The sequence below is a fragment of the Hippichthys cyanospilos genome, chromosome 18, assembly GCF_059441005.1.
Source record: "Hippichthys cyanospilos isolate Australia breed blue-spotted pipefish chromosome 18, RoL_Hcya_1.0, whole genome shotgun sequence".
NCBI classification, from domain to species: Eukaryota; Metazoa; Chordata; class Actinopteri; order Syngnathiformes; family Syngnathidae; genus Hippichthys; species Hippichthys cyanospilos.
Window position 1 is genome coordinate 10,819,963 of NC_142386.1, and position 26,959 is coordinate 10,846,921.

At 38.0% G+C, this 26,959-nt stretch overlaps 1 protein-coding gene across 2 annotated transcripts in view; it reads right to left on the reverse strand.

Moving 5' to 3' along the window:
• The window catches only part of nrg2a (neuregulin 2a), a 102,010-nt gene that overhangs the window by 9,960 nt on the left and 65,091 nt on the right, over positions 1 to 26,959 (reverse strand). For both annotated transcript variants that reach the window (XM_088440150.1, XM_088440149.1), the window contains exons 4-5: positions 8,099 to 8,219; positions 2,205 to 2,263 (exon numbers count right to left, since the gene is read on the reverse strand). In XM_088440150.1, coding sequence (XP_088296276.1) covers positions 2,205 to 2,263; positions 8,099 to 8,219 — 180 coding nt within the window. The remainder of the gene's footprint in view (positions 1 to 2,204; positions 2,264 to 8,098; positions 8,220 to 26,959) is intronic.

Below are 26,959 nucleotides of genomic sequence, written 5' to 3' on the forward strand. Positions count from 1 at the left end.
AAACTTTGACAGCAACAACAAACTGCATAAATTAAAGCCAGATTGACGTGTGAGGACATGACACTGGCAAAAATACAATTCAAAAAAGCACCTGATTTGTAATCCATAAGGTAAATTCTGAGTTTTCTTTATAACCACTGAATGTACATCATAAGATTGGATGCAGTCCTAAATACTGCATTTTGACATATATTCAAAAATACTTTATTCATAAATTTTCCACTGATAAGCCACACCCTACAAAACAAAGTAAAAGAAAAAAAATATGTAGGATAATATAAGATTGTATTTGTTTTGCTTGTGAACAGATCTTTGAAAAGCAGCAAGTTATTATTTTACTTGAAACCTTGATCATTTACAAAATACTTTTTACCAGCAAGTTCGCATGAAAATAGATGGGCAAGCCATTTAGTGCTGCAGCAATGAAAAATGTTCTATAATTAACCATGATTAATCACATTTTTCAACACCTATTTTGAACGAATCTTTTAACAGATATTTACTTGAGTAAATCATTGACTTACCATAAAATCATTGATTTAAAAAATATTTTCTAGAGAGAGTTGTAATTGCTTTCTTTGATCCTTTAATATGGTTCCTTTCTGGTAAATTAATAAATACAACTTTTTTTCTCATAAAGACACTCCTAAAAATGTATCAGTTTTATCGGTTTAGTTCTCCTCATGAGTTTAGTTTCACACTCCAACAGGATTTGTGAGTCCCTGTTGGTATAACTTGAACAGGGTGTTCTGTTCTGAGATGGCAAGCCAGAAATGTACAACCAATACATGTTTTGAACATGCCTTCTTTTTATTGTTCCGAGGACCTGTTGAGTAACTTTTCAAAGTAAAACGTCTTTACAATAAATTCCTGCAGTTAATGCTTTAAATTTGACTGCCGTAATATACTAGGCACTGTATACTGCATGTAATGGGTCCAGTACAGTGATTCCCTTTTTGTAAAATTTTCCCACCACTGTCATTCCTGAATCTCAGTGAGGTCAATTTGCCCCCGACTTTGCTACTTGGAACCCTTGACTTTAACCGACTGCAATGCTCGTTTCCCTGTCAGGTCTGCAATTTCTGACATCCCAGTTTCCTGGAATGTAGATGGAGTAGCCAAACCTTTGAAGCAAACGCTAGCAAAAAAGTACTACAACACAAACCTTTGTCTGATGTTATGAAGCCACATTTGATTAATTATTGCTGCATGGTGTGATAGAGAGTTAATTCTGGCCTTGCAAAATGAAACGACTTTCTGGGAACCACACAACAGGAGGTGCCATATATGAGTATAAAATAATAGATTCGTCTTTCTGCATCTTTTTCACCTAACCACCTTGGCTCACATTCTACCGCTTTACAAAATTTCATGGAAATTAGTTGTCTTGCTATTCACTAGAAATGTTAAAATTACTTTAACATGGTTGTATTGAGTAAAACGAAGAGCTTTATCCAAACATGATGATATGACAGAGAGCCTGTTGATTTTTTTTTCTTTTGTTTGGAAAGTTTAGTAGGTAAAATTAAGTCTTTCCATTTGTGGATAGTTCTAATGCTACAAAAGAAGAAAAAAAAAATCAACATGACCCATTTCTAACCAAGCAGTACAGTTTGGTTCGTTTCTGAAAGAGCAGTAAATGTAGATAGCTTTGCTATTATTTTGACCATGTAGGGCGCTCTCTGAGTCCTTTACTCTGATATGACATATTAAAAAAAGGTGATATGATGTGGTGGCTTTCCAATTCATTCCTTTTAATTCCATTTATTTTTTTGTTTACTAAGGAACAAATTGCAGGTCTGACTCCCCACATGTTTACCATTCTAGAGCCATTAGTGGCTCAAAGGACACATATGGGTAAGATTTATAGAATAATTGAAATTACACCAAACTGTACTGCTTGGATGCCAACAGGACTAAAGATGAACATGATTGCCACTTAACATGAGCAAGCATTATTAGTAGCTGGACTAAAAGCATGTTATTTTAACTGTTGTATTCAGCCGACACTTGACAAAAACTAACAGTAGTAGCGGTTATTCCAATAATATGCATGCAAACAACACAGCGCACAATACACGTGTCTGCTTATCTAGGGGTCTTGGACAGACTGAGACGACACACGACTGTTGGGAGACTAATATCTAGTCTACACATGCACATGTGACTCGAGGGGAGTCTGACAGAAGAGGAAGTTGACATACGGTAGAAACGTGCCATAACGTAGGTTTGACACCGATCACCAGTAAAGTCATTTGGACACCTGAAAGCCACAAAAAGAGAGAGGAAGAGGAGGAGGAAGGGTGCGCAAGAATAAGGGTGTGGTGGGGGTGTGGGGGAGGGAAGGGAGAGAGAGAGAGGCAGAGAATTAGACCAACAGCTCGACTAATGGACAGCAGAGCCAAAACGTTCCCATGGGTGACACCAGTGTGCACGGCCCGGTGCGTGTTGACCTGAGAAGGGGGGGAGGAAAAAGAGAAGACAGAAAAAGAGGGCTGGGTGTTCGGGGTGTGCGGAGGAGTAGCGGGGGGGAGTTCGGCGGGACTCCACAGAGGTAATCCAGTGACAACTGTGTCTCTGTTCTCAGCTGCTCATATCAAGTGAACATACTTTTGAAAGGATTGGGCATGTGCAATCGCAGGGGTTCAGTCTTTGAGCATCGCGGGCCAAAGTATCCAGCAGGACATCTGGGAAGGAGCACACAAGTGTTACGGGCAGGAAAACACAGAGAGGTGAATTCGGACAGACTTCAACTTGAAATATGGGAACAGACAATGAACAAATCCACACCGTATACAGCCCAGTGCTTTTCTTTTTTTTTTTTTTGCAAAGTCCCCCACAGGAGAAAGAAAACATTTCAGGCCGCCCCCCCCTGCTCGCTCGCCGCAGCGACTATCAATAAGCTCATCATCTACAAAAAACGTATCAATAAATATTACAGTGAAATCATCTGGAACATTAACATCGGAGCAACAATGTCGTTAACATTTGACCCTGAAAAAAAGGTATAACACATTGTGATGTTGTTTTTTCCTAACTCACATTAATGAAGTAATCATTCATGGTTACAATGAGCACTTTGGCAATGACGTACCAGTCTTCATTATTGCTAAATATTCTCTTAACAACTTAACAACTTAACAAATATTCCTTAACAACTTTTTATCACATGTGCAGCTGATTTATTTTATTTGCCATATAGATTTACACTTTTCTTATATTTCGAGTCAAAATGAAGTCAGTGTTGGGTCTATTTTTAAAACAATAGCTGTTTGTCTATTGCCTTTCAAGTGTTTATGCTGCTTTCAAGGAAGTTGGGAAGTCTGACATCCAACTAGGAAATGTGCACTTAAACGTCACTTTGAACTATGAGGTTTTGCATACGATAAAATAAGTTTACGTTAACCTCAAATGCTTTGAGGTGGGTACTGGGACAATCCAAGTGAGATAATTCTAACTTCCCACCGTCAGCGAATGCAGCGTTTGAGTCTGCAACCCAAGTTTGGACTATTGTGCGAGCCTAAATAATCTTATTGAGGTTGTGGCTGTGCCTATGTCAGGGCTCTTTGTACATATTAAATCATTGCTTGAGCACTAATGGGTTAGAAGATAAGTACTTTTAACATTCAAAGTTTCTTAAGTCAAGGTATGAAATAAGATGCACTGCTAGGAAGCCCTTTTAAATGAGGAAAAATAGCAAAAGTGTCCCACAGCCCATGTGAAATTCTGTGGCTATAGAATGAAGTCCCCTAAAAACTGACATTAAACAGACCCCTGCCAAGTTTAAACATTTGTCATCTGTGAACTCAATGAGTGAACAAATGTGGTATTAACATTTGGTTCTCTTGGATCAGAGAAGGAAATATGGATGTGGATGAAACTTGAACTCCTTTTAGCAAAAGTACATAAGGGCAACATATTAAACCTGATGTGATGCAATCTGACAGAGATATCAAGCCAGGAGTTTCCACTTTAGTTGCCAAATTTATATCAGATCACCTTACCTCCACAACAAATAGCTAAATGTCATTCAAAATGGTTAACATGGGACAAACATGTTATATTTTTACCATTTCATACAGCATGAATTCTGTTTTTCAAATTTTGATATATGTGTGGATTCATAGTATGAAAAATGTCAATACATACAGTCAAAAGTTTGTAAAGACCTTCAAATTCTACTGCACCTAAACACACTAAGAAGTCCAAAAATTCAAACTCTTACATTTTGACATTGCAGAGCAGTGAACTGAGAGTTACTTCAGCTCATAAAGCTTCATCCTTATTCTATAGGTGACTAAGAAAATATCAAATGTGCAAAGTTGTTTCTGGCCAAACAATGCCTACGGTGATGAATCTAAATTATAAAACGTTCTTTGTTTTCCATCAATATTTCTTAATAAAGTCAATGACTACTCATCTACAAATCAGAACATTTTTAAATAATGAAAACTCATTAAATTAACAGTTGTTCCCAAACTTTTGACTGGTACTGTGAATGTGCACGTACACCCGGGGAAGAATCTGAAAAACAACCAGGTTTAATTGCCAATATAAGGAAGTTGCACGTCAATAAGAAATTATGAGCACCTTCTTGGCAGATGTAAATAATCAATCATTTTCAACCAAATTACAATACAAAAGGTGACGGAGGCTTGTCCTAAATGGCTCTTAAAGTCTCTTTTCGCCCTACAGGGCAAAGAAAAGAGAAAGATCATTACAGCGCTTTGGAGCTGATCAATATATCAATTGGAAGCCCGTGCAGCAAAACATAATGAGGGCTAATACCTATTGCTCCTGGAGATCCTTTCAGAGCTTAAAGGTTGAGTTCTGTGATAAATTAGAAAGGGCGCCATTTTTAAACGTCATGAAAAATACTGAAACACGGAAACACTCCCAAAGGAAATTCAAAATCGTTTTGCATGCTTGTAAAATCCGCTTTTTTTTTACATTCAGATGTATGTTATCATAAGTCAACACTTCATCATCACTACCACGTCTGTTTGGCCCCAGCCATATTTCCTCATTAAAGTCCCGTTAGGATGAGCAGTTGCTCTTTTAGGAGCACCAACATTCCGCTTGGATACACAACAAGGCCGGCGGTCCAACAAAAGGTCATTGGCAAGCGATTTACTGGTTTCACACAACGCCTCCCGGGAGAAACATTATTCAACATTTAATTATTCATCCTGACTGATGAGATGACGGGAAGTTGGCATAAAAATGGCAGAACTGGAACTAAAAAATCTAATAAATGTCAAAGTTCAGTGCAGCTGCGTACGCTATTATCACGTTTTTATTGTAACAGCTAACACATTGTTCTTTAACAAAAGCACGTAGAAATTTGATGGGGGAGATTTATCGGGTGTTTTGCACAATGCAATAGACCGCAAGTCTAAAAATATAATACACATTTAATACATATAATACACAATTAGGACCCGTTTTAGATCCACAGTTAGATTTGTAAAATCATATATATATATATATATATATATATATATATATATGAAAATGAAAACTGAGGTATTGAGAAATATTAGATATGGGGGTAGTTCAAGAGCTGACAAAATTACTGCTGTTTGAATGTTGCCAAGTTGAAATCTCTGGTTTTGAATAAAACGCATTTTTACTCATTAATCTTTTAATGGTTTGCATAGTTTACTAATCCTTTATTTTCATCCGGTTTGATTACAAGTTTAACCTTTTGGCTGCGAGAAAATGAAAGTCAGGGCCTTGAAGAGGTTGTTTTTGTAGAAAATCATGTCCCAGAATGGACATGTTTTTAATCAATAACTCAAAACTAACTTCTGCGACTGGTTTTTGAAAATGATTATCATTACAGCACAATATAAAGCCATCCAATAAATAACTGTATCCAGAACTGCTGGTATAAATTATATGGTTGAAAAATAAAATTATGTTAATCGTATACTGAAGTAATTAATGTAGAACTGTATGATGATGCGTTTCTGAAATGTTTATTTGCTTTATTGACCTGTGTTTGAGAAAACTGTCAATATGATGTATTGTACTGTAGTGCAGCACTGCAACCACTATAATAAATACTGTTAAATTACAGACCATGCCAATCAAAACTGCAATTTTTATAGTAGCCTATTACATCTACACAAGGGGATTTTTTTTTCTTTTAACTAAGCTCTTGTGTTCAAGCCAAGTGGCTTTACCTTTTCTCGTGGCCAATAATTTGTACTTAAGGTGGAAACGACTAAAACAATGGCTACTCATGAATCATGCCTTGACCTTTGCTCCCCTCAGAAAAAGTTTGTCCACAAGAGTGAGTGAGTTGGGCATAAACACAGGCTGAGCTGTCCGCACCACTTGTTTAGCCAGTGAGTAATACCCACTGATGCCTGGCCTATATTGAATGAGATGGCTGTGGGGGCAACAAATCCCCCGCGGGCCTTCACTGCATTATCCGACTCTTCTGGAGCCATGCCCCGGGGCCGTGAGTGAATTAGCTACAGCAATTGAGTTATTGCTGCCTCCAATTTGTACATAGCGTATTGAACGGCTGTTGCTGCCATATCCGCATTGCTCGTCGAGCGGTTGCTGCTCCCGCATCACTCCGGCCTAGTAAGTAGTGGTGATATAGTGACATATGGTGCAACAGAGCATGCAACCCAATATTTTACAGCCATGGCAAGAGAGAGTGCATACTGTAGTTTGTGTTGCAAGTACGAGGGTGGATTTTATTAGCTGCAACGGATTACGACAGTGGTTGGATAGGATATTGAATGGACAATGGAAAAAAGCGGAAACAACAGATTAAAGTGGAATCTTTAAAGCGGCCTTTCTGAAATTGTTCTACCTGTCACTATGTGTTGTTGGCATAGACAGAGGAGCAAAAACCTTGCAAAAGAAACATTTGCAATTTCTAGAGAAATTAAAGGCTGAAATGCTGAAAGGATTGAAAAGTTGAATGATTTTGAATGATGTGAAATGATAATGATTGTAATGAATGTGTTTTTGACTTTGTCATTGTGAATTAAAATGGATTTTTTTGAGCCGCTCAGAATTCATGGCAAGCTGAAAACGATGGCAATTTTCAAACGGGAACTTTAAATGTCATTTTGAATGGTTTTTGGAGTGAATGAGTAACAATTTGCAACTTTGCTTCATTGAGAAAGAATCGGCAATTGTTGGGTGAATGGTGAATCTTGGGAAAACGGTGAATAATTGGAATGCGAAAATGCTAGCGTCCATGCTGCGAGTTTTTGGAATATGTTTAGCTTTATGTTTAAAAAGGATATGAATTGGATGAATTATGTGGAGGAGAAGCATGCCAAAATAGTGTGGGGATTAAAACATATAAATATGTAGTCTCCAAATAAGCCTGTAGCCATCACACAATTAAAAACTGAGCTTTTTCGGGCAAATTTAGTCAAATTGGATAACTCCCCTTGGATGCTGTTCTCTATGATGATGAATTCATTTTCCTTTTGATCATTTCCACGAGTAAATGAGTGTACAAATCCAAATTGCGGCTTGTGCTATACATCAAAGGTCCCGCTGTATTTCTCCGGCTTAGGTGTAACACTAACGCAGACCAATATCTCAATGTTAAACCAAAAACAAGTTGTTTTTATGATAAATGTCAACTGGCTCCTTTCCGACGTGCAATTTAGCTGCGGTGTCACGATCCCCTTTGCCAAGGACCTTCAATGTAAGCAATGACTCTATTTACCTCATTGGGGGCCTCTAATAGGCATAAATATTTGCTCTCTAGTAGACCGGTGACTCATGACATTTTGAAAAGGGCTTTTAACGTGCAGTCCTCCTGTTGTACACGAAAGAGGACTTAAAAGGATGAGCGTGCAGATGCCGCGCGCCATCATGAGTGTCGCAATACACAACAGGTGGGCGGTTAGGCTGTTTTTTCCTCTGACGGGTTGCTGCTGAAAGACAGAACAACAGGAATCAAGTGCTCTCCGCAAAACAAACCATAACAGAAACAGCAGGAAGCGAATGATTCTTGCTGGGATGAAGAATACTAGAAACGCAGTCATGAAAAGGCACTTGGAATTCAATTGGTGGACCCAACAATGAAAAAAATGATGAAAAATAGATATCTTACTTGCAAGAAAGCCGGTTTATACCATGTATGAAGTAACAGTCACCGCCATTCACACAGAAGGCCTTCTCTGTGTCATTGCATCTTCTGGCGTGGCCTGAGCCTGGAGATAGTGTTGTGGTTACTGTGGAGAAAAAAAACAACAAAAAAGTCAAATTGTTATTTTTCAATATTTCTTGAAACGTGGGCAGCAAGCAGAGGTGCAGTGAGCAGTCAACAGCTTGTTGGTTTATACTGAATGTGCCTTTTGAAGATGTGATTAGTTTTTATTTGCACATTAATGCATGACAACGTAAGATAAAGATAATGACACCTTCGCCATGTCAGAGTATTATAACCCACTCAAATCTTCCTTCTGTGATTCTGTGATTCACATGTTCTATGTTACAGTGTATAGATACATTATATATATATATATATATATATATATATATATATATATATATATATATATATATATATATATATATATATATATATATATATATCTCCAATGTGGTTATTCATACCGCTAGTGCACAGGTGTCAAACTTTTTTATGTGGCCTGTGAAATGCTAATCATGACTTAGTTTCTGGCAATACAAAATTTTCAAGTCATCTTCAACTTTTACATTTTTTTTTCATAAACATCCCTTTTTTTTACAGTTTTTAAGTGGCCCCTGATTTCAAAATGTGTGACAATCATACTTAATATGTATTCAAGTTCACAGTCAGAACGGCCCTTCGACAGAAACTATAACTACAATGTGCCCCGTGATGAAAATGAGTTCAACACCTTGCCCTAATGCTATGAATAAAAGACAATAATCACTACTTAGAACATTAGACGGTTGAAAAAAAGGCAATCACAGCACACGCCATTCATTTGTGAATCTCGGTCACATAGACAAAGAACTAAAAGAAAACAATACTTGACATGGTTCCTGGATTCAAGTGCAATTCAATATATATCCTCAATTTCCTAGTGAAATACTGCTTGACTCAATGGCAAAACACAACAAGAAGGTGTATACAGGAGGCTGGTATCTACAGTTTGTGACACTTGTATTTCATCAGTTCAATGGGATATACTTTTCTTTCCTCACAGGATACTCCAGTGTTTCCACGAGGGCTCTTACTGTAGTTTCCCCATCCACGAGTGTAATTGTGTCTCTCAGCAGTGTTGACACTATCTCGAGAAGTTGTACGAGCAAAGATAAATATTTCCCTGACATAGCGTAGGAGTTGTTTATGCGCTGACTCAGATCCTTGGAATGGCCCGAAATGTCATGTATCTGCACTTAATCCCCCCTGGCTGAACAGAGAGAATACGTTGGAGGTGAAGGCTGCTAATCAGGACGAGAGCTGCGCCGTTTGAAGGCAAAAGGGAGTGCTGAGAGGAAGGGGGGGGGGGGGGGGGGCCGGGTGAAGGGCAGCGGGATCCGGCACGAGAGCGGTGCGCGGTGTGCTGCATTATGACATGTGACGGCGGCGGCTGTTTACCCGCTATCAGGTGCTGTTAGCACCTAAGAAGATTGTGACAGTAATCTGGTGGGATGCGAAAAAATTCCGATCGCGAGTTCTGCTCAAGCACAATACAATAAATCAAATTCAACAGCTGGAAAGCGCGTTTGGAATGGAGTCAGTTGGACCTGTGATGTGTGCTCGTTGCCATCGCCATGAGATGTCACAAGATTGTATTTGTTACAGACAAAAAAAGTCACATCAGCTCTTTTCGCTGCTTGCAGAAGAGCCGAAACAAAGCCTTCTTCCAACATTAATGGTGTTTTTTACAAAAATGAGTCGAAACATTGATTCAAACATGATTTATCCAAGCCAATCAACAAAGAAAGATGATGATAATGAAAACATTACAATTAAAGAACACAGCACCATTTGCTCTTGAAACTGGGGGACAAATGCCACTTTTTAACATCTCAACACATTTTTTTAATGAGACACACCGCACACATATCCAGAAAAAAAATGCATGTGCGCTCTGGACAATACAAATCATTATAATTTGCACCAACAATAACTGGTCTGGGGGACTAGCTTCCACAAACTAGGTGTAATACCAAGACTAACCTGTGGAAGGCAGCATGGTGCCACAGGGCATCCTAATTGCTGGAAAAAAGAGGGTGCAATAAAAGGAAGAGAAAGTGTGGGAGAATGGCTGTTAGCTTATCTCAGGGATGCCCATTCTCGTTCCTCGAAGGCGGCTACCTGCATCGTTTTGATGTTTCCGTCCTCCAACACACCTGATTCACCTCATTCAACAATCTAGCAGAAGCCTGATAGAAATCAGAATCATTTGAATCAGGTGTCTTGAAAGACGGAAAAATCAAAAACGTGCTGGACAGAGGCCCTCGAGGAACAGAGTTGGACATCCCTGCGCTTATCGAGTTCTTTATCTCCCCAGCTGACCGGCAGAGTGTTGTTTAAGAACTACAATGAAAATCAATATCAATCAAAATACGCACACACAAACAAACGCAAACCCAGCAAAATAAAGTTATTCTTTGTGTGTAAAATTGAGCAATCAGTAAACGACAAAGTATTGAGAAAAAGTTGCATTTTCTTTGCCTGTTAATGACCTATGAAGAATTTATTTGGCATATTCAGTCTGTTAAAGAGAGGATGTTGCAGTTGGTAGACAATTAAAAAGAATATATATAAAGAAAATGTAATAGTTTCATGTTACCACCATATACCTGCCGTTTATAGCCCAGTGTGGCTTATCCATGGCAAAAGATGTTTTTTTTGCCCAATTTTTGCTGCTGCGGCTTATATACCGGTGCAGATAATTGTCTGGAAATTGCAGTATTTTTATTACCTTATTAACTAGTTATCAGGATTGTATTCAGACAAACTTGAACAAGGACTCTCTAATTTGTTATTTTTCTTTTTCACATCACGGTGAAAGATTCCGTGGCTCTGCAGAACTTACCCTTAACTACACATCTATGTACTTGGAATAGTCAACATTCAACATTTAAGATTGTAGACACTGGCGGTTGTAACGCAGCTTGAGGAGAAAACATGCCCATAAACACAGCACAAACCACAGCATAATCGCTTGGGGTAATCTTTTAGACACATCAGAGAAACAGCAAGAGTCTCCAGTTCGAACTCATTATTAGATGTCTTTAATTAGCATCGTTGTATAGTTGATTAGCCATGAAAACGCTTGTGCATATTGTAAAAAAAGAAGTAAAAAAACATAATGTATAATTGTACTTCAGTTCATTGTGAAACAAAAATCTAATGGATCATTCGAGAAACTTTCAAGAATGCATGTATTCCAATACACACAAATGACTATATAATGAGAGCATAAATGTGTAGTATAAACAATCGTTCAGCGAAAATTGAGGAAAACGTGGTGAGTAAAAACGTTTCCTTTTGGCTCGAAATATGAACAAAGAGAATAAAACAATTTCAGGACTCAATCACAAATTAGTTTATATTAAAAGACATTTGTGATCAGCAATTACATTTTCGATGGTTTTCAATAGGAAATTTTTCATTGTGAGAAAAAAGGTCAGGATACGCTACACGTGCTTTACTTTCAAGTAAGCAGAAATGCATGTTACTATTCTCATTGGGGGCTGAAAGCGATCGCAAAGAAAAAAATACAAACATGTAAGTCAACCAGCTAATGACAACTACCTCATCGTTGCTCACACCTGACCTCGGACTGGAGTACTGCCTTGTAAAACGCCTCATAAAAAGATCAGTCAGGAACATAAAAACATTGTAAAAACAACCCGATGCTTATAATAAAAAAATGTGCAAAAGATGCAACCAATAACGGTTGCAAAATCAAGTAACGTAACATCCCAAAAGTCGCCTCTATCTGGGACAGCAGGGGGGAAACATTCTAGATGGAGACATAATTACCAATCCACCTGGCTTACACGTGGGGGGGCCACAAGTGGAAAAAAACGATGACACGAAAAAAAAAACCCACAGAGGGAGACAGAACATGTAAACCTCACACGGAGAGGATCAAGGCTAAGGTTTGAACCTTGGTCATGTTCTGCTGTCAAAGTTTATTTGGCCTCATGGTGAACCTTGCCTACTTCACTGTATGCCCCTAGATACCCCCCATTTATCCTTCAGACAAAATTGCTCACTTTTACTGATTTCTTGACCATTCGTTCACACGCCCACACACACACACAATATATATATATATATATATATATATATATATATATATATATATATATATATATATATATATATATATATATATATATATATATATATATATATATATATACACTTCTTTTACTTTATATAAACTTATTTTACTGCACAAACCTCAGGTCTATTAGCGGATCTCGCAGAAAACACAGTGCAGCATCATTTAGATGTTATGCTTCATGCTGCACACAATTACACTAAATCTGAACCAAAACTATGGAAATTAACTATATACTTTAACACTAACATGTTTAACCAACAAACTAATTGAACCAAATCAATTATGTATGCTAGTATGCTAGTTTAACATTACCATTCGTGTCAAAATGTACAAAAATGAACACAAATTACATTGATTAAATAAATTATATAACTGAAAAACAAATGCTTTTCATTTCACTACAAAACATTAATTAGATAAAAAAGTACTTTTCGATGCAAAATCTTTGCATATGCTAACATACACCAAAAGGAAATATTTGGCACCAACGAAAATGCTAACCAGCTAAACGCATACAAGGCAGCACTATATAACATACTGAAAATAAGAACGAACATTAGCTAGCGTGTTATCCACTGTCACAAGTTGTTGGATCAACAAACAAATGAATTTGGGGCATATTCTCATCAATAACATTGTTACAAAGAAAGTACAATTTACGGACACTTGTGGGCCAGATTTCACAGAAAGACCGAACAACGTGTGCATCGCTGACAGTCAATGCTGTCAACTCTAAGCCACACCATCCTTCCTCACTTCAAAATGCAATATCAACAGCGGCAAGAGGCGGCCCCAGAAAATAAAGATCAAGCTAAACAATGCACAAATGAATGAACTGTTAGGATAAAACATAATTAGTTCGAAAACATAATAATTTTGGGTGTGGCCCATGCGGCCCAGTAGCAGTTGACCCACATACCGCAGACCAGCGGTTGGGGACCTCTGCATTAAAGCATCGTTTTGCTCGGTAAGATGGTGGCACGACGTGACATGACACGCACGATGAACTCCAATAAAGCAGCACCACTGGATTTGCTTTGCGTTAACACACCATTATCAAAGTTAACAGCACCACACATGACAACTTTCAGGACTTTTTGATCGATGGATCCACCTTGGGTCGGGATTTTTGTGTTTCACAACATTGAAAAAAAAAAAAAAGACACATTTACCAGGCTAATGCGTCACACCGAACAGAGGCGTGGTGTGCTGAATCTGTTGTCTCATTCCCACATATGACAAGTGATGACACAGTAAGAATGATGGGTAATATTTGTCATGAATGAACACATCGTGTAGTGCTCGTCCCTCCACCTCTTACTTCGGGCGCAAAGCTATGAGGGCAAATTAATCACATTCTGCTCGCTAGTTTAGAAAAAAATGACTTCCTGCCATATTTGGAGGATGACATGTTGGCATGTACATCAATAGAGACTAATAAAAACTTTGTACAGTCTTGCAAAAAGCTCAGAGCGACAGATTTGCTTTTTTATTGTTTTTAGAGGGAGGGGTAGATGAGGGCAGTGGGGGGCTAACTTGTTTGGTCGTTGCCACCCAGCATCACACATTGTCCCTCGGGTTCATTTACTTCAACACATTCACTGGCTGTCAGTCTTCACAATGTTAGGAGTATTAAAAAAAAAAATTGCAAGGGTACTAAATGGCGCACATTAAGCGAGTCATGTGCCTCATTCCTCATATATTACGTACCGTGTATGTATATCAGAAACCTAAATGAAACCTACATGAGCAGGTATTTGGCAAACAAGACAAGGAAAAACTCACTCTAAACGAGAAACCTTGAACAGAACCCAAGCTCTGTGGGGTCACAGTCTGCCTCGGCCGGTCGGCGTTAAATGGAGAAGGCAGAGTAGAGTGACAGAAAGGAGATGATTTTAGCGATATAGCGAGAAATTTGGATTAGAATGGGACAACACACTAATGGGCTCAACAAATGCCGAAGTAAAAGTAACTGTAACTTCAGTAACTTCAGTAACTTCAGTAAAAGTGAATATGCTCGTGTTTACATTAACAAATGATCAGTTTTCTGAGTAGAGATATACTGATAGTTTTAACATTTTTTTCCCCTTAGGTCCAGTATGATAGTGATTATTCAAATTCAAAAGAGTGCTACCTGATCATTTGAGTTGATATTAATTTTCTGTTAAAAAAAAAAAAAAAAAAAAAAAAAGCATCAAACTTAGTATATTGTAGTATATTGAACACTTTTGAGATTTGTTTTGAATATAAATTTTAAACAATATACATCTTTGCTGTTTGAAAAAGTACAGGGAGCTCTCAGTGTCATCAGTGTGTTTAAATAAGACTCCCTACAGTTTTCTACAGTGAATAAAGTTCTTCCAAATGTCAAAACAAAATAAATGATTAAATTGAACTTAAAAATTAACATTTTTTGTTTCGTTTAAAAAAAAAAAAATGGAACAACAACAAATGATGCTGACTGCCACTGCAGTGACTCCAGTAAGCAGAATACTATATAACCTTAACTAAAAAACTATATAGTTTACTGACGTTAACAGTTTTAAATTGATTCATTATTAGACATCAAACTTTTAAAAGAGGTTGATGCCAATACAATTACAAAAAAAAAAAAGACACCAATAAATAATCGCCCTATCCCAAAAACAAAACACAACAACAATGCCCTATTATGGGCTATTTTGGGTTCTGCAACAAACTTACATCAAAACAAAACAAAAATATTGTGGAAAAAATGTGGAGAAACTGCAAGAAACCACAGCAAACCCAATTTTGCAATTGGAATTGCAATCGTCTGAAAAGATGACATTTTCATGTAATATAAGATCACAATCAATGAAACGTGAACCAGTTTAACAACAGTGCCTAATGAATTTACTATATGCTTCATTTGGTGTTGCTGTTTTGGTTAGCAACAGAGCTCAGATAGGCTTAACTGTGAACTGTTTCCGTGCGTTAACAAGAGCGTCTTTGGACTGGTCTGGACCGGTCACAGTCAAGTGCTGCGCATACAGTAAAGACAAAAAGCCCTTCAAATTCACATCTAGGGACAATATAGAAGAAGCTGAGGTCGCAGGAAAAACCCATGTGGGGGAACATGAGCCGAGATTCAAACCCAGAACCGCTTGACTGTGAGGCGTATGGACTAACCAATATTCGAGGAAATGTTAAATAAAAATCCATTGACACATGAAAAGTAAATTTAGACAAAATCGCCTGAGCAATATATTTTTCGATCTATCTACATGATAAAGCCTTAGTTCAGTCCAAACAATATTGAGTACATTATATTGTATCAGTAGGTCTACCTCTTAAAGAATAAGTGACCTTCAGTGTCCTGTAACATCCTTGATATCCAACCACCAGTACACGTTCCAAGCATCTCACTTCATTTGATGACAATGCACATATTTAGGTTCAGAATAGAATAATGTAAGATTGCTTAAAGGCACATTAAAAAATGAGCATTAGAGCTTATCTTTGAGCAAATAACTGCCAACGTTAACCTCCCCAATGGTTCTTGTAAAGCATTCTGCATGAAAGCAGTAGATATGAATTCAATGAGCTTTCATACTAGGAGAATGTCATAAATAAAGGCTATAAAAAAAGCTAAAAACAGTACATGTCCCAAAACGAACTAACCTAATGGAAACCATATTTTGGCCAGGCATCACCGAATGTTACAAATCCCACTGCACAGTCAAAGTCCAATTGTGATCCCTATTGTTTGAGAATTTTTGTGCCTTCAACTAACTCTTCCAACATCACTTTAGAAGGATGATGACATGCAACATTTTTCCACGCATCTGTTGTACAAGTTAATGCCGAGTCAACGTTTGAGTGATGGAAAACGGAAACCATACTTTGCATTGGCAGACTCTAATATGATGTTTCACTAGTTTTGCTGCTTCAGTATTTTTTATGTTGTATCTATCTGTCCGTTTTCTATGCTTATTCTCATAGGGGTCACAAGTGAGTTGGATGGAGCCTATCCCATCTGCCTATTGTCAATATTTGCTTAGTTCAGGGGAATTCAGAAACACAATTCAAACAGATTTTTACAATTGCTGTATGTTACATAACAAAATGAAACTCAATATTTTTAGTCGCCCTATGATAAGTTAGAATTTCACATGAAGTACAGCATTAATAATAATAATAATGTCATGTATAATCTGTAAAAGTCCAATTTATTTTATCTCACAGTTAGACATGCTTTAATTTAGAAATAAATTGTTCAAATTGAAGGCTTTACTTTCAAGTGACCACAATAACACATGCTAATTTCTGCAAACAGCACTATTCTTTAAACTATGTATACAGTATATATATATATATATATATATATATATATATATATATATATATATATATATGTACAGTATGTAGAGTGTATATATGTGCTGTATTTTCATTAAATAAATTTAATGTCACAGAGATTAGCTTTGAATTTGATAAAAATACAAATATATGATGTTTTTGACAGCTGTTGATGTACCAAAGGGGAATTGGTTTGCCTCCAGCTTATCCCTATACTATATGCTTAATTCCATATGCTTTACATGCCTGCTTATATGAAATGTGCCGTTGCATTTCCCACCGAGGTCACATTATGGTCAACGTAAGCTTTATGAGTCACTCAGCTTTGGTAATGAATTGTTTTATCTGCGCCGTATCATTGTGCGACGTGATATATAGCGAGGTTTCAGCGAACAGATGCAGAACACGCATGCCCGTGTCCAGCAGCTGTTTGGCTCGAATTTTTCGCACATGTTCGAGTACAAGTACATTGGACTTGATGTGGAGTTGCAGAGATTGCAAATAGCCAACATCCAAAGGGACGCAGATCCCAAAAGTGACCTATTTATCTCCCAGACAAGGAAAAACACTGTCACTTTGGAGTTTCTCCAGTTGGTGCTGTCAACCGCAGCGCAGTTCGCTTTCCTGTTCCGAAGTGATAATTACGGAGAGCATCACAGTGGGCAACACTGTGAACAAGAATAGCGCTGTCACATTTTCAAATTAGGATCTTTGTTCTAACAGTCATCTTGCGCGTGCTTCTTTTGGGTTGTCACACTCTTTCCGGTGATGCCACTTTAATGTCGTCTTTTGTTCAGCCCCAAGAGGGAAAGATGAAGTTTTGTGAGACGTGTTCTGGCTCAGTCCCAGGCAAAAAAAAAAAAAATCTCTAACCCTGTAAGGTGTCTGGGCGCCTTGCTAAAACAGAGTAAGGGGCAGAGCTTGTTTATCTGCACTTATGATTTCACCAAGTTTGATTGGTTTTGAAGCTCAGGTTTCAACTTTCACCGGGCCTTGTAGCCCAGGGGCCGAATTTGAGTTGGAGCTGCAGAGAGGTCTCCTTTGGGTTCTAAAGAGCCACAGTGTTTAGCTATCAGCCCTTACCACTGACTTTGATTAATCCTTCATGGCCCAAGAACTGAAAAGAAAAGCTGGGGGTGCAAGCAGGACCATCTGGAAACCTTCATAAACATGCCTGTCTTTCCACGCTCTCCAAAGGATTCTAGGAAAATCGTAAAATCGAAAAGAGGGGTCCCCACTGCAAAGTTTCTTTTCTCTTGAGTGCATACATGCAACTAACACAGTTGCGTTTACAATGAGCCCAAATGTACCACGTACCTTGCATGCCAGCCCAAATCGGCAAACTGTGCAGTAAAATCATTTTAGATTGGGCCTCTCGATGGTGCCAAATCACACACATGTCATGCTCATGCTAAATTGATGAAAAATGTTCTTAATTTACTGCATCTTGGATTAGAACCCCGCACTTATGCACTGCAGTTGAATGTAGAGCAATCTCCAAAACACAAGACAGGGGTTGATTCGGCATTGAAAGCGAGCCAAAGCAGCTTCGCTTGCATCTGGATTTTGTTAGGTTTTGATGTTTTCGCAAAAGGCAATGTTATCAGCATAAAGTATAAATCACTTGCCACAGAGGCATGGGCGGCGAGAAGAGTGGGCAGACCACTTTGCTTTCTGATAGATACATCTCAGCAGACACACATCCAAGAACTACAACTCTAAAATTCGTATAAATGTCTCTCTCCAACCTCGGGGTCATGCAAAACTGACAAAACCTCAAATAAATGAAGTAACATGAATGAACAGGTAGCACACAGTAGCTTCAACTAATAAAACCAACAATAAATCTTTTTACTTGGCCACGAAATACCTGATAATAAAGAGATAAATGTCAGACTCCTTTGCAGGGTGGTCAGTAACCCAAACCTCCTTTTTCATATCAACGCAACCTCAGACCTTTCCTGTTGGCAATCCCTTGAAATAATATTTAAAAATGGAATGTGTGTATATATATGCGTTCACTGGATAACCACTTAGGGATTAGATTAGTCCACACTGGGCAGGGAGTTCTTGGTGCAATAGGGTGCAATTGATGAGCAGGTTTGATGTGGTGAAAGAGAACGACAGCACGACAGATGAGGGAGGTGAAAGTAGCAATCAGTGCAGCTTACTCACTAGCCCAGTCAAAAGTTTGTTGACCATCAAAATCAAATGATTTTAAGCACAAGAGAAAAAAAGATGTTAAAACTCTGACCAGAACGTCATTACCAAGTTATAAAGCATCATCCATATCATAAAACTGATTCAGAAAACATCAAGATTGGAAGATGAGAAGTTGCCTGCTTTGAAGAATCTGATTGATAAAACATTTAGTTTTAGGGTAGCGCAGACTGGGAAAAATGAATGAAATGAATGAATGAAAAAACACTGTTTTCAAACTTTTTGCTGGTACTGTATATTGTTACAAAGTTGCGTAATATGTATATATGTGAAATATGTATATTTAAAAAGTATGTACAGCAGCATTAAAAAGACTTTGACAAGTACAATTCATCAATAAAACTTAAGTAAACTTGGATTGAGGATTGAAAAAAATAGGTGCAATATTGGGATTTTTTCAACATTTCCTCTTCCCATTTACAGTGGCAATAAGTCATGTTTTAACCATAATAGTCCCAATTCTGAACATCAAGGTGGATTTTGCCAGACATTTTTTTTTTTACATAAATCATATATATATATATATATATATATATATATATATATATATATATATATATATATATATATATATATATATATATATATATATATATATATATATATATATATATAAATTTTTATTTTATTTTTAATTTTTTAATAGTCCAATAGCCCATTGTTTGGGCCATGTGTATGTAAACTGTTTACTTTCATCTTCATGTCATATCAGAAATAGAACTGTTTTCTGCTTTGGTGTAGACAAATCATGGGAAATTCAATTAGTCATAGTGAGTTGAGCTTTCTGTCAACACATTCCCAATGTCAGGCCCCGAGGTATGCTATGCTTACTGATATTTTAAGAACTTATAGAAACTGGTTGGATCATGTCGAGTGCATTGACCAGTTTAGCGTTGTTGATCTGTTGGCACTTAGCATTAGCTGGAGTCTTAACACAACCACTGGTCATCAGATCAACTAGCGAAGAGAATGAATTCCATCTTGTCAGGTTTCACAAAAGAAGTGGCATGTAACAACTATTTTCTTTTGACAAGCAATTAAGTCTAGAGCAGCAAACAAAATAATACAGAAAGGAGATGATGACGACTGAGCTTTTTTGTGTGTTTTTTTTGATAGGAAAATATTACTACGTGAGATCTGCGATAAACACACGCCTACTTCGAAACATAACATAGGCACACCCAATCAACACTAATATCCTCTCTACACTCGGCTGCAAGTATCCAAAATAGCACACAAATAGCCTAAGAGGAATTAGATGGCTATTTACTCTAGGTTGGACACATGGGTGAGACCATTATGACTATCTGACTTCGCCAACAATGGTGAAACAGATCCACAATCCCAAATGTCTAAGAGATGAAGTGGAGCCTACAAGCAACATTAATCTAACACCCACTCCTCAGCAGGACTGCCGCTGCTACCCCAACGTGTGTCTTCTTTTATACTCCGACTCCTGTTGCCATGTCTCAGTCGCATAGCTGATCTGCCTGGTCTTGCCTGCCTCAATCATCCCGCCGCTCAAGTCAAATCAAAGAGCAGCCCAGTGCGCGATTGCACAACAGATGCTCGCAAAACGCAACGGAGCCACTCGGCGCGAAAGGGACTCGAGCGGCGGAAGGGGCTGACGGTGAGGCTGCTAGCAAGCAGCAGTTGGCAAGCGTTGGACACATGGAGGAGTTTTGGTACCAGTCCAGAGACTGACCCTGTTTGGTCTCTCTAAATTTGCAGCAATATTATTTTCTATGCAACAAATAGTCTAGTCTGGGAAATATTACATGAACATCACAGAGGAGGCAGCCATTTCGCCACTCGCCGTCATTTGAAAATGACATCACAGTCACATTGGACGCAGGTAAAGGGCAATTCTAAGGCCGCCCGCATGCAAGTAAGAACTCCTTTGCTGACGTCATTTTGTTCTCCTTTAGACCACAAATTAGTCAAGACTGAATCATCGACGCCTCAGCTTGCTGCCGATGCGATGAGTTAACAATCAATCCCGCGCATTCCACAGAATTCTTGAGGTCAAGCTCTGTACTTGCAGCTCTGTGACAGGGGATTCCCCAAACATCTATGAGGTCGATTCGATGAGCCACTCAAACCCCTTGCCATCCTGTGTCTAAACTCTCCTGACAGACAGCAGCAGCAGCAGTGGATAGTAATACGCTTGTAGTCATCCAGCACTTCCTGTAGAAGTGCCGGTTTCAGACAGATGCCAGAATGCCATGCCTCAGTTTGAGAAGTTCAGTGTCAAGAAAAGGTGTTTGTTCTGAGAAGTTCTATTTGTGTGGCAGGAAGCATACTGTAACTGAAGATTTGGAAAACAGATAAGGAATAGCAATATATATATATATATATATATATATATATATATATATATATATATATATATATTACATATGTTCATTTTAGAATTTCTACAAAAAAAACCTGCTCAAGGTTTTGACTTTGATTTCCCAAATGGTTCAAATTGTAATTGAAGCATATGCAAACCACTAAATGGTAAATGTGGCAAAACTTTGACGGCATTTTTTCTCAAAACTTGGGATTTCATCTTCCAACATTCAAATTGTTGTATCTGTCCAATTTTGGGCTACCTTCAACTATTGTATATTTTACTATAATAATGAATATATTATATAAAATACTGTCTCATGAGATCTCAATATTTCAGTTGTCATGATAGATAGATAGAGATAGAGATAGAGAGATAGAGAGATAGAGAGATAGAGAGATAGAGAGATAGAGAGATAGATAGATAGACACACAGAGAGACAGTTGTGTCTAGTTCTAAACAATGCTCTGGAATCTTTGTAATATGAATCATTCGTAAAGATTCACTCAGAAGGGTTCAAAGAAAGGCATCATTCCCCTTTTTGCTGAAAATGTCAAAATTCGGCAAGCCGTAATTCTAAAGGCCCTGCTGAGATATAGACTTTTTCCTGCTGTATTGAATATGATTGGAATGTGCAGGCGTACTTACAGTAATGTTTCGGCAAGTGATTATTCCCCTACGTTAATGCTTCACAATCTGATATCACAGGCAGCAATGTGCCATTACTGATCATTCCCTCCATTTTCTTCATGCTAAATGAAAACATGCACACGCAAACCCACACAAAGGTTGAAAGGCAGCGTGTGAAATTTAAATTAGTAGCTCTGATGGCTTGAAATCCATCGCACACCTCCAAGGGACAGGTTCTTAGACCAGATGTTGGAACATGTGTTGTCACTTTAGCAAATTATTTTTTATGGATTGCTATGTTTTTGCAGCCATTAGAAGAAAACAAAATGGCCAAAAACTCACAGGTACTTAAAGTGTCGTAAAAATAGCCATTTTGCGATGAGATGTCAGAGCTATGATAACACTAACGTGCTATAAAGCGGATCTCATCGCTTGGGAGGTATCATGTCTTCATTGGCCGTCATCTTCAACAGCTGGCTTTCATTTCGGAGGAAGGGCAGACTTTGCAGCCTTGTACCAGAAACACAAGACATATACCACAGCTCCATATTTGGGCCTTGCACTCACAGTTGTAGACCAGCTGTGAGGACGAGAGGTTTTCCCCTACGCTATTCCCTGAAAACCTCTACACGCATACACATACACTTGCTGTACATCCCCACCATTCTATTTACTGTGCTCAAGGATGAATCTGTCGTGCTTGAATCAGTGACCTCGGTGACGTTTTATTCCGTCACAGGTCACACCTGTGCGCTCAGGAAATATCGCTATTGGTGGTAGCGACACAGTTGACTCACATGCCAAAAAAACTGGCAAAAACAGGGGAGGTAGAACAAGGGACTAATGGGAGGTTTTGGATCGGAGACAGCTGTGGATGACATTGCTCTGTGTTCATGAGCTTTAAGCAAAGGAATGGTAAGTATATGTTCCATAAAGATACACTGGAAAAGTGTAAAAACACCTAGAAGTGCCCCAATTTGACAAAAAGATGCAATGTGAAGTCATTTTTACTCAGCGGCAATCGGTGTTAGTAATTGCACATATGTGAAGGCCGTATTTTAAAAAAAAAGGTGGTTTGCGCTGTTGTAGGCGAGAACACAGCCAAAATCATCGTTCTCTGCCAATCATGGATCCTCCTATTCGTTTTAAAAGTGTTTGACCAAAGAATTGTCAATTTTCTTGGTTAGTGTCGAAGCAACTGTTGAAAGCGGGCATCTTGATGAAATACAAATTGAGTTTAAAAAATATCGACAACATAAAGACACCTTTTCTTTAGTGCAAACTCCCCTTCGGTTTTTTACTTGTTACTATGAATGGAGGTTTAATCAGTACCAATATTTCTAACTGAATATGTTTCAGTATCAGTGGTTCTAATAAAGTGCAGAATATGTGTACTTTTGCCAGCTCATTATTCTGTCTTATTAAGAAAAACACATTTTCTTATATAAGAATCCAGATAACCAGCAGAAAACATTTCGTATTAAGAAAAAAAGACTTAAAACATAGTTCTGTGCAATCCGCATTTGGTCAAAATTGCAATTGTATCGCTATTTCTAGGCATACAGGCATTTTTTTCATCAACTCCAAATGACAGGTTTATTAATAAATCGGTTCATGCTACAATTAATTTTTTATTCCATGAACGTTAACAAAACAAAGTTGTACAATGTTCAGAAAATCGTCCCTATAGCACTATTTAGCAATACATTGCTTTATGTTCCAATCAATTTGCTCACAATTTGAAAAGATAAATGTAATGTTTCAGTGTTAAAACATATTCCGTTAGAGATATGCTGCTATCAGCAGAAAACCTGCGAAAATCTACATCCCCACGATGAATTTGTCACTTTTAACTATGCCCCACTCTTTAAAAAGCAACATTTGGCGCGATACTGTAATGGGAGTAGCAAAGACAAACTAGCTGACTTTTAGACCCGTTTTAAGTGCTCAAACTCAGTACAGACAAGTCTTTGTGATGCAACAGATAATTTTAATATTTGAAACCATGATCAAAACATGATGGTGCTTGTTAGTTATTTGGCAGATCCCAAAGAAGAATCCGGCAGCCTTAGTTAAGGTCCCACTCGGATGGGATGAAGACCACCAGGACAGCTGGGAGGCCCGAAGTGGGAATTCTTTTATCATGCTATCGAATGAAGTCACAGATCAGTTTTGTGTCGGCCCCGGGAAGCGTTAACAAAGCCGCGCACACAGTACAACCTCGTGTTACCTCCTGCTCACATCACTCAGCTTCTCCAGTGGAACAGCTGCTTCCTCCTTCCACAAGCACACACACATATTCAGCAGTATCTTCACTCATTTACGCAGCGGCTTAACTGTCCCGCATAACACGGCCTATAACTTACTGGACCTCCTCCAAGGAAAGAGATGTTGTGATATTTCAATAACTTTGTTGCCCTTTTCTACAAAGGTTCCACTGCATCTTACCACTTATCACACAGCGGCCTTGACGGGATTACAGGGAATTAAGAGAACAAGCAAAACAAGCTTCCGCCTGAAGAAATGTTTTTCAACTCAGACCATTACCGCAGCTAAGGAGGTTAGATTGGATGAATAGCAGGATTACACAAAAATTCCTCAACTGATTTCTGTTAAACCTTGTGGTGGGGTGAAGCGTAAGCCAATGGCGGTCCATGAAGGTGCACAATTGAAGCCTTGGCTTCAAGGTTAACTTGTCAAAACTAAGGCCTGGGGGCCATTTGTGGCCCACCATCCATTTTTAAGCGATCCGCGACACATAAGAAAAATGACATTTGCTACTTTTTTAAAGGCAAATCTTTTCTAAACGTGTTTCTATCGTGAATAAAAAGCTTTACATGCAAAACCGGTGTCCTCCATTTTTTGGTTGCATTAATTAGTTATGGGAAAATGAAGCCTCATGAACCACTTGTGATATTTTTTACTCCTCTAGATGGTGCTCTTAAAACAAATCCTAGTGTTGGTTTAAGGAGTTGTTCTTTAAACTAACAGTTTCATCAAGAGGGGAAAAAAGACTATCACGGTGTTTATTTTTACATTTTTGTAACCTAAAGTGATGATTCTGAGTAACGATTCACAAAACGGTGAGCTTATGACAGATTGCTTCTGTTTTGTTTCAAAATGTGGAGATGGGATTCAGTTGCTGTTCAGGACAGGGGCTGATATTATCCTGTGTCTCTAACCACTGCAAAATCTTGTAAAACCCAAAACTCTTTGTTTTATAGAACTTTATTTTGAACGTTTCATTCAGCGTGGTTTGCATGACAAATTAAGTAAAAAAAAAAATCAGAGTGGTCCTTGCATTCTTCAATTTTTCCTGACGTGGCCCTTGGAGGAAAATTAATTGGACATCCCTGTTCTAAGGCTTCGGATGATAAGAATCAACAGCTGCCTCTTCCTCTGAGTGCTTGGCACATGTAAGCAGAACACTAAATGCTCCATACCAAGCATAGCGTTTTCCCCATCGCTGACATATTAGGAAACTGATTTATGTTTTCTGCCTCAACCAAGCATTTCTTGGTCTTCCGCCATATGAACTACAATTGTTTGAGCACTCCTGGGAACAAACTTGGTCTGATACTGCATGGCTCCAAATCTTCTACACCCTCATATACCTGTCGCCAGCATGCTGTTTCTGAGGTCTCGTTACATACCCAGAGACATCAAATTAAAATTATTGCATGTGTATTTGAAACACATGCCCAGACTATTCCTGGAGAAAATATGTACGTCTTTGCCAAAATATGTTTTTCCCCCCCTCCTTAAAGTCATTCAAAGAAGCAATTCACTATCTTGTTTCTTAGATTCTCCTGAGAAAGTGGAGCGCTTTTGGAAACAAATGTTTGATTTTCTTAGTAGACATTGAAAATGAACACTTGCTGCAAATAGTCCTTTACTTTCCCGGAACTCCGGATGTGCTACAGAAGAGCCGGAACAATAAACACAAAGAAAAGTAAGGACATTCTGTGTGGGTGAAGTGGCAATTGTGCTAATGCTTCAAGAACTAAACATGGTTGTGGGTGCACTTCAAAACAAAAGTGGGACACACTGCAGCTGTCATGGAGCTGGAGGATGATGACAGCCTGGATCTTCTATGAAGGGTTGGGAAGTTATTGTAGATTTTTAAATATGCTCCCGTTTTGCTTTAGTTGACAGATCACAAATCAGACAAACACTACAATGTGCTTTCAACTCATCATATGTTTTGCTGTGTATATTGTATTGGTAATGTAAATTCATGAAAGCATTTTTCCTCCTGTAAAATCTTACTATATGAAAATATCAAAAAGCAGGGATATGGCGAAATCTAAAAACAGTTGGGTAAAAAAAAAAATCCAGGTATGGGCCAAAAAAGGACCCACCCATTATTTAGGTCAATATGACACCATTTTCAATATTATTTAATGCAAAGGCTCATTTTTTAGATCGTCTTGTTCAAAATTACCCTTTTTTCCCCCAGTAGTTTCAGGCAAAACAATCCAGAATTTAGAGTTCAATTGACCAGTTCTTTTTTGACCCATAATTTATAGTTATATTTAACCCAATAGTTTTTACAGCACATATTTGTTTTTCAAACTATATGAATGCATGAAATATGTACAAATAAATACAATTGACATTGTATTTTAACCTGTTCAATAATAATCTTACAAACAAGAAGACCTTCTAGTCTGACCACTTTGTATTTTTTTTTGTTCAAAAAAAATTGTTGGGTCAAAAATAACCCAAATTATAGGTCATAAAAGGACACCTTCATTATTTGTGTCAATTTGACCTAAATATATGAGTTGTTTCATACAAAAAAATGGCAAGATTTTAGGCCTTGTGTACAACAGTCTGTTTTGGATGGTTGTTTTCTCCAAATAAATTTGTTGGATTTGTTGGGAATCTGTTGTTTGTTTGGTCCAATAACTTTTTTTAAACTCACAACTAACCAAAACCTTGATATAATGAAACACAACACCAATACTCATTCTAAATGCTTTCAAAGGTGCCAACTTGGGCCCAACTGCACAGTCAAGTAAGATCCAATACTAACAAGATAAAAATGACCATTTTTGTTGTACACTGCCTGCCAACACTTTTTTTGTCTACAAATGCACTGTTTCACACAGAGGGCTATTTATAACATTTTTAATTGCTTCTTTTTTGCATTTCTGTTCACACA